The sequence below is a fragment of the Neolamprologus brichardi genome, chromosome 20 (assembly GCF_056152115.1).
Source record: "Neolamprologus brichardi isolate AB-2024 chromosome 20, ASM5615211v1, whole genome shotgun sequence".
Classification (NCBI taxonomy): domain Eukaryota; kingdom Metazoa; phylum Chordata; class Actinopteri; order Cichliformes; family Cichlidae; genus Neolamprologus; species Neolamprologus brichardi.
The window spans coordinates 6,930,799-6,939,899 of NC_142123.1; the positions used below are offsets into that span (position 1 = coordinate 6,930,799).

General features: G+C 34.4%; 1 protein-coding gene across 2 annotated transcripts; it reads left to right on the top strand.

Annotated features, from left to right (window-relative positions):
* Positions 1 to 1,677: 1,677 nt before the first annotated feature.
* On the top strand, positions 1,678 to 7,591 carry tas1r2.2 (taste receptor, type 1, member 2, tandem duplicate 2). Of its 2 annotated transcripts, XM_006785468.2 has the most exons (6): positions 1,678 to 1,859; positions 2,049 to 2,346; positions 2,465 to 3,190; positions 4,790 to 4,996; positions 5,369 to 5,489; positions 6,663 to 7,591. In XM_006785468.2, exons 1-6 carry the CDS (start codon positions 1,678 to 1,680, stop codon positions 7,589 to 7,591), a joined length of 2,463 nt encoding a protein of 820 aa, XP_006785531.2. The 2 variants fall into 2 exon arrangements, with proteins under 2 accessions (XP_006785531.2, XP_087689660.1); XM_087833534.1 differs by lacking the exons at positions 1,678 to 1,859; positions 2,049 to 2,346; positions 2,465 to 3,190; positions 4,790 to 4,996 and having other exon boundaries at positions 5,414 to 5,495.
* Positions 7,592 to 9,101: the final 1,510 nt, after the last annotated feature.

The window sequence follows — 9,101 nt, forward strand, 5'->3', positions numbered from 1 at the left end:
TATTCCCAATACTGTTGAAATTATATTTTGCAACAATACTTGGGAGGTTCACATGTGTATCTATGGGCAGCTGAAAGAGCTGGCTAGACAGCAACAACAGCTTTTTGTTGTAAGCTGTTCTAAGCTGCAAGTACAGCAGCTAACGTTGGGCTTGAGCATCTGAAAAATTCCACTTAAGCTCTGATAAGCAGATCCTCAACAACTCACTTCAGTAAGTCATCTGTCAGAAGTGAAGAGCTTCTCTGTTTCACTAACCTGTACAGGTGTTAACTAAGTTTTAAAGACTCTTCCAGGGTAAATGGAGGTGGGCACTTCTCACCCAGTATAGAGAGCTAAGGTAAACAGTGGACAGCCTTCCACAGACAGGGAAAGACCAGATTTGGATCTGGTCCATAATGAAAAACACCCTATGTATTTTTCCTACAATAATAATAATAATAATAATAATAATAATAATAATAATAATAATAATAATAATAATAATAATAATAATAATAATAATAATAATACAAAACCTAACGTAACTGCAATAGATGCACTTTTAATTATAAAGTAAAAAAAATGTTTTGGGATTAAAGTACAAACAAACAGATGACTGTTATTATGCCTAATGACTTAAACTATTAGCATATAACTGATTCTATATGAAAGTGTTTCAAACTACTGACTATTGCTAGTTAAAGCAAGTTTATCTGTAATATTTTGTTGCATTTGGTCTTAATGCAGAGTTATAGTTGAAACACATTTTTTTGTTTATCAGCCCACAGTCTCACCAGATGAGACCTATCTCTTAATATGAACCAGAAAGTTCTGCCCTTCAAACAGGGAGTTACCTGAATTCAAATTTGGGTTAGGTTTCTTGTCATTCATCACTCTCATCTGCTGAGTGATTGCAAATTTTGAATGGCCTGTGTGGTTACATGTTAAATTATACAGGGATCATTTGTAAGAGGACGTGGTCACTTACTGTTTGCTAATGATCAAGGGGTGAGTTGTTGTTTTTGTGTCTTTTGTTGCTCTGACCTAGTGCAATCTTAGTTGAAGTACACATTTCTTCCAAAGGACAAATGCATTTTGGCACATTTTCTGCAGTGGAAAGAGCAGCTTGTAATTAGCATTAGTGTGCTTCAGTCATTTTAATAAATATCTACAAATACGAATAAATAGTTTTACAGTGGACGTAATGGGTTTGTGATAGTGTAACATGATTTAAAAACATAAAATGTTTGGGCCTTGATTTAAAAGCCCTTTGGCTTTTAAATCAAGGCCCAAACATTTTATGCCAGTATTTATGCCAGCATTTCAGAATTCTAGCTTTGGTTGCGCCCAAAGAAGACAAAGATATTTTAAAGACCTCATATCTGTCATGGAGTCAAATAAAATCTAAAGTAAATGTGTTATAATGTCTAAAGGAAGGAAATGATTAATTGAGTTATTCCAGATAGAAGCATTACACTAATTTGCTTGTGATGGTTGTTCAACTTTGTGCACAAACAGCAGCTTGGATGCTTTTGCATACTGATTTGTGAAAGTTCATTCAACCATTTATAGGTGTGCATCACCACGTGCATGGAAATGATGACGGGAGGGGACAGTCATCACTGTATCATAACTCACTAAAGGCAGAGGCACATTTTGGTAGAGTGCACAACAGAACGCTAAGAAAGAGCTTCAGCAATGAAACATTTTTTAGCATCTTTCTGTCTGCTAGGAGCATTTCTACATGTCTGCACTCAACATACTATCCCAGCGTCAGAGTTTCAGCTGGAAGGGGATTATTTGATAGGTGGACTTTTTGACATTCATGACGACACTGGCTCTGTGTATCATGAAAGACCAGAAGCCCTCGACTGCGCCACGTAAGTTTTATGATAAATCTAGTTGGATGCCTTTACAAAGTCAAACTACGTAGTATAGAATTTAATCTGATCTGTGTCCTTGTTCAATTGAATTTATATAATAATAACAAAACTACAGAAATACGAAGCTTTTAAGCAATATTTCAGATTTTTATGATTAATCCTGTTCTCTTGTCTTCTTGTCCTCAGTAAACCATTCACATTCTCAAATTATCGGAGATTTCAGATGATAAGATTTTCTGTAGAGCAAGTTAATAACTCTACCAATTTACTGCCAAATGTATCTCTTGGCTATGACATATTTGACCACTGCTCAGATACGCAGAATTTTCCAGGTGTTTTAAAATTAATCTCAGCTAATGGTTCAATACAACCTTGGAGTGACAAACAAAGTGTTCTGTCTAAAGTAATAGCTGTGGTTGGTCCTTTCACAAGCACTCAATCCCTGACCGTAGCCCCGCTATTCATGACAAATCTTGTTCCTATGGTAAGTTATTAACAAATAATATGATAAAAACAGTTTTATAGAAAGATTATGACTTCTTTTTGTCATTATTTATTATACCTGAAAATGATCAAATTCTCTATTATTTTCTATTTAACAGGTTAATTATGCAACTTCTACTTCTGTGTTCTCAAATAAGGCAAAATATCCATCGTTCATGCGTACATTGCCTTCCAATTCAAACATGATAGATGTGATTGTAAGAATTTTGCAAAAATTCAACTGGCGCTGGGTTGCTTTCCTTAACAGTGATGATGATTATGGTAATGATGGTCTGGATTTGTTCGCTCAGAGGATAAAGGATACTGAGATCTGCCTACCATATTCCAAAGGCCTGAGTGACAGGACCAATTACTCTCAAACGTTCAAGCAGATAGAGGCACAACAGATAAATGTCATTATTGTTTTTGCTCTAGAAAACAATGTTGAACCTCTCATTGAGTCAGCAGTGCTACTGAATGTGACAAATAAGGTGTGGATAGCAGGGGATGCATGGGCCTTGAACAAAAAACTCCCCAAAATGAAAGGAATCAAAAACATTGGAACTGTACTTGGAGTAGCTGAGCCAGTAGTGACAATACCTGGTTTCAGTGATTTTTTGCATTCTTCCAAAGCCCAACTTCATTGTAAATATGCAGAGCAAGACACATTTTGCAATCAGAAATGTAACTGTAGTTGCATGAATCCTGAGGATATCTTTGCTGCAGACCCATCATACTCTTTTGCAATTTACTCTGCCATATATGCCATTGCTCATGCCTTACACAATACCTTACGATGTGGAGCTGACAAATGTGATAGCAATATCACAGTGTACCCCTACATTGTAAGTATACAAGCCTTTTTTAATCATCCTGAGAACTGTCTAATAATGTTATGTAAAGGTGGTAATAATGTGTAAAGTACAAGTTATTACTACTTAACTACCAATAATATCCAAATAAAAGCCAAGCAATTATCTTGTATATAATTATTATAGTTGAGTAATATTACAGCAAAATTTATATGACTAGGTAATAGCAAGCCAGAAATTAGAAGTAATATTGTGGAACCAAATATATATATATTAAAAACTGTGTTGTCATATTTTGGAAACAACATGATAACCTGCACGCAATAAAACTGTAATATATTTGCATTAGGATTTTTAGATGCTGACTTGTGGTTTTACTGCCATAATAAGATATTATTATCATATTATAAAGCTGGAATGTTGTGGCTTATTACCTGTAAATATGCTTTGATCACACCGTAAGACCTATGTAGGAAAACAAAAAAGAGCAGTAGATTACCATACTTTAAAATCCTGACCATTGCAGGCAATTGAGCTCAATTGCCTTTTATTAATGAAAAAAAATTCCTCTGAAAATGAATTTGAGTGTACATTTATAATAATTTTAAATTGTTCGAAAATATATTCAACTTAAAACGAAATATTACAAGTAATAATTGTACAGTTGCCCTGACAGCAAAATAAACAAGACATAATAACATGTGAAATGTGGCTTCGAATCACTGGATTTAAGAATGTTTTAACTTATATATGCTTCATTTTCCAGTTAAACACACTTTAACAACCAGGGTTTTTTTGCGCTCCTGAATCCAGGTTATAATGTAGAAACTACTGCACATGTTTCCAGGTAGTTATGACACTTCCTGGAGGTTTTTTTTTTTCTAATATGTCAATAATATGCCAGTAGTTAGAAACTGGCGGTCTTGCATTTTGCATCCCTGATTTCTAGTTAATACCACATGCTTCCAGGTAATAGGCCACAACATTAAAACACAGTCATTTGCATTTTCATCTTGAAACAAAGAAAAATACTGAGGACCAATGTAGGATTAGTTTTAACATTATAATAGGATAAATATGTCCCAGAGTCTTGAAGCACTAACCAGTATTACCTTATTATATTTTACGAGTTTACTACAACAAGTCTCTCTTTTTTATTTTTTTATTTAAATGCACAGGTTATCATATTACTACCACCATATTAATACATTGTATCATATTATATACTATAATATACTATACTTCTACCAACTGGCTTCTTGGATAATGATTTGCTAATTAACTGATAATAACTTGATACTTCTATATTATTACTTTCTTGTTACCAAATTACCCAAATATTACCAAGTCATTACTGACAGAAAGTACTCTCTATGCTTCTAAGCGGTTAGAACAGGGAATTGCCTTCTACTGTGTTGAATTCCATCTTTTAACAATAGCCTGCAAGTCGTTTGAAACTGAGATGATGTATTGTTGTAATTCTGAAACCAAACTCTTTTTCAATAGTTGTAGAGCTTGTCATTTCATATTGTGAAAAAGTTTAGGTCTACTATCTATATCATCAATATATGATTTTTTTTCCTTTTAAATACAAAGAATTAATGGTTGTGTAATTTTTTCTGCACACATCAGGTTCTAGCAGAGCTGAGGAAGTCCAATTTTACACTTGTAAATAATAGTATTCAGTTTGATGACAACGGAAATCTAAAGCAAGGATCCTATTCAATAGTTTTCTGGAATAACAGTGGTGATGCACAGGAGATTGGATTTTATCAGTTTAATTCACAAGTGCATTTCTTCATGGATGATAGCAAAATTGAATGGCACACCAATGGAAAAGTAAGTTTTTATTGTTGTTGTTATTATTAATACAACATTTAGTTTAATATAATATATGAAAAATGTTTGTTTGTTTGTTTGTTTGTTTGTTTGTCTGTTTGTTTGTTTGTTTGTTTGTTTGTTTGTTTGTTTGTTTGTTTGTTTGTTTGTTTGTTTGTCTCACGATGATTTAACAGCACCAGCCAAAGTCAAAACACACTATCAAAGATCCTTTGTTTTTATTTTTCTTCAGGTTTTTTTTGTCATTTGTTGTTGTATATAAAGCATCTTTTTTGTGTTGTTTTTTCTCCCCAATCTGTTGCTACCCTTCAGAAATGCTTTTTTTTTTTTTTTTTTAACTTATTTTATGTGCTAAATAAATGTCTTGTACAGGTACCTACTTCCTTATGTTCCCCAGAATGTCCTGCAGGATATAAAAAAAAGCGAAATGGAATCTATGAATGCTGCTTCGACTGTGAAATCTGTGCAAATGGAACTTACGCCAACATTACGGGTAATGGTTCGCAACGTGACTAAATATACAGATTCATCATGGCAAAAGTATATACTTTCTTTAAGTACAAGTTTAGATATATGTGTTAAAAACACTTTGATTAAAAAAAAAAACAAAGTACTGATTCAACTTCTTTTGGTCACATAAAAGTGAAAAGGCACAAGTATTAATTAAAAGTATTAATATAATATATATTTTTTTATTTAGTACATGGGAATACAAACTTTTTCACACCTAAGAAGAAAGAGCACAGTCAGGAATTAAAGTGTGACTCAGGCAGGTTGGGAAACACTAAAATCTGTTGTAGGGTCTCATCAATATGGTACATTTAATCAACAGAAGTTGACTCAAAAAGCTTTAAAGACAAGCACATTTACATTTCAGGTCTCTAAAAAACTGCTTTCTTATGTTAACTCATTGTTGTGGAAAGTAAGTAAATCATGACAAGTTGCCCCCCCTCCACCAAATACGCTGTAAGTATCAGTATCAGTATTGGAATCAGCAATACCGGTCAGGTACTTACGTGGTATTGGATTGATACCTTAATTTGTACTATCATTTAGCACTAACTGCGACCAGAACTTACGGACATCATTCTGTCCTACTTTAACCCCTGAGTATAATGATATAAATCATACAAAACAGTATACATAAATTATATATTATATGTTTTTTGCCTCTTTCTTCTGTTATTTCAATAAGCAATAAGCCCGATCTTATTGGAAACTCCAAAAGATGCATTATTCTTCCCTCCATTTAAGCTCAAATCAGTTGGAAGGCACTCAGTGTTGGGGGGGAGAAACTTAGTAACAAGCCTGTTCTGAAAATCTAATGAACAGCACAGACAATTGTGTTAAAATGTAGGGAGTAAAAAGCTGTTAGAAAGATGAATACTAAAGTAAAGAGTAAAGTACAGATATCTAAATTCTACAGAAGTGCAGTAACAATGTTTTTTAGTACTATACTTTTATTTCACATGGTTTTAAAGATTCACCTTGATCCTTAAAAACTAAATGGACCACTGTCTCCTCAATAGTATTCATGCAGTTTTTTCAGTTATTACAGTTATTTTGGGTGTAATGAAGCTATGAATAATGCAAACAAATTTGATCAAAAACTGAACATTTTCAAATATAAATCTATTAATATGGTTTATTGTCTCTTGTAAAACAGAGAGTCCATACGCATGCCTCAAGTGTAAGGACATCGAATGGTCTGAAGAGGGAAGTACATCATGTAATCTGCGGGCTGTAGAGTACATATCAGCCACAGATATTGTGGCTATGCTGGTCTTCGCAGCGGCCTGTGCATTTGTGTGCATGACGTTAGCCATGTCTGTTCTCTTTTCAGTCAACTACAACACACCTGTTGTCAGATCTGCTGGTGGACCAATGTGCTTCTTAATTTTAGGCTGTCTAAGTCTGAGTAATCTTAGTGTATTCTTTCATTTTGGTAAGCCGACAGTCCCTCTTTGTACTTTGAGATACTTACCATTTCTCTTATTCTACACTATTTGTCTAGCATGTTTTGTTGTGCGCTCTTTTCAGATTGTTTGCATTTTTAAAATAGCAGCCAAGATCCCAAAGCTCCACAGTTGGTGGGTAAAATATAACGGACAGTGGCTGGTCATTGTTGTTGCATTTGTCATTCAAGCAATCTTCCTCGTTGTTGGCTATTCTTGTAAACCTCCAAGCCCCTATAATGAAACATCCTGGTACCCTGACAAAATCATACTCAGCTGTGACATCAGTCTACAAGCATCTACAGCTTCTGTGATTTTACTGTCATCAATATGCACTCTTTGCTTTATTTTCTCATACATGGGCAAAAACCTTCCTAAAAACTACAATGAGGCCAAAGCAATAACCTTCTGTCTCCTCCTGTTGATCCTCACTTGGATCATCTTCGCCACAGAGTGCATGCTTTACCGTGGGAAGTACATACAGCTTCTTAGTGCCCTGGCTGTACTTTCCAGCCTGTACTCTTTTCTGTTTTGGTATTTCCTCCCAAAATGTTACATCATTCTTTTTCAATCCCACAAAAACACACAGCAGTACTTCCAAGGTCTCATTCAAAATTATACCAAAACAATTAGCCAGTAACTCACTTCAGGAAATGTATCAATCACTTCAGATAGAGAAGTCATAGATGGATCTTTTTTTAGTTCAATGCTCTAATGTCAAATCCTCTTTGAAATATACGTAGATCATGCTTGAGTTACTTAAAGCAAACAATTTTATTTTTAGAAATGTGCTTTATATTCTAAAGAGCTTTTACATAACTCATATCTGTAGTCAGCTATGTAGGATTCTGGCACAAGATTAAATTAACTATTTGGGGGTTATGGTTTCTGTTTATGTATATCATGTTAAAGAATGGATGTATAGTTTTCAAAATCTTAAAAAAGTTATATGCATTTCCATCACTTTGAAGCATGAAGTAAATATACACATGAATGAATTCTGTACTAATTGTGATATTTTCATGAACAGCTGTGTAAAAATCAGTGATTAAAAAAACATGAAATAAGATGTTTTCCTATTTTCTTTTTTGGTTGCTGTAACACAAATGTGACCACTTGGTGGCATCACTTCACAGTGTGTCTACAGGCAGGCCATTGGTTCAATCATACTGTACTTCAACGTTGCCAGTGCAAAGCCAAACTCTGGTGAAAAATATGCAGTTTTGTATTGCACTATGAAAAGAATTGTTCATGTTACAGTGAAGAACTGTCAAAAATTGGATAGAGAATCCAGGCTTCTGGGCAAATTGAGCTTGTGAATTTATACACTTACCACCGCTTTACATCGACTATGAATAACTTCCAGTCTGTGACTGACCGTCATTTTGTGAACATACAATTTAATTTTAAAAATAGGCCCAATGCATTCAAAAACCTATCAGACATCTCTGAGACGGGCTGTCCAGGTGTGAATTTAACTCTGCAATAGTCCGTTCAATTATTCAGCAGCATGGTTCAGATGGGTGGTAAGTTAAAAGTAAAAGCTAAATGAATACCAGCAGCTTGATTTTTCCATAGGTGTTCGGGTAGGGGAGACCGGGGATAGTTGTAACGTGGGTCAGTTGTAACACTTCCAATTTCTCCAATCAGGGCTAAGTTTCAAATGATGTGACTCATTCTGTGCATGCCCAACTCAGTTCTGCTATCACATGTGAAAAATCAGCACATTTTGTCAAACACAGACAATTTAACACGAAAAAAAGTAATTTGTATGCCAAAAAGTAAGTTTTTCTACTTTATTTCAATTTCTAATAGCATTATCTGCTTTGCAGTTAAACTCATCAAACTTAAATTATGTTATTTGTATGTCTATGGGGATATATTCTGTGTAGGTCTTTAGTGCTAATGTTTTAGCCGTTGGCTGTAATGTTAGCTAGTTCATGGCTATAGGTGTCTGGGTCAGTTGTAACAGCAACAGTCTGGGTTAGTTGTAACAATAATGCAGATGTTACAACCTACCACACTATTACTTTAACTTATATTAAACAAGTTGGGGCAAAGACATCAGCAGAGAGAGGTTCACTGGTCGCTTTTGTATATGTGGTTAATGCCATTGGCAACACAATTCCTCCACTGTTTGTGTTCCCACA

Bases quoted from the DNA above. Each gene is read 5' to 3' on its own strand.
- tas1r2.2 (XM_006785468.2), top strand. From the start codon at position 1,678: ATGAAACATTTTTTAGCATCTTTCTGTCTGCTAGGAGCATTTCTACAT. The intron at 1,860-2,048 runs GTAAGTTTTATG...TCTTGTCCTCAG, and splicing joins GAAGCCCTCGACTGCGCCAC to TAAACCATTCACATTCTCAA. The intron at 3,191-4,789 runs GTAAGTATACAA...TGCACACATCAG, and splicing joins TCACAGTGTACCCCTACATT to GTTCTAGCAGAGCTGAGGAA.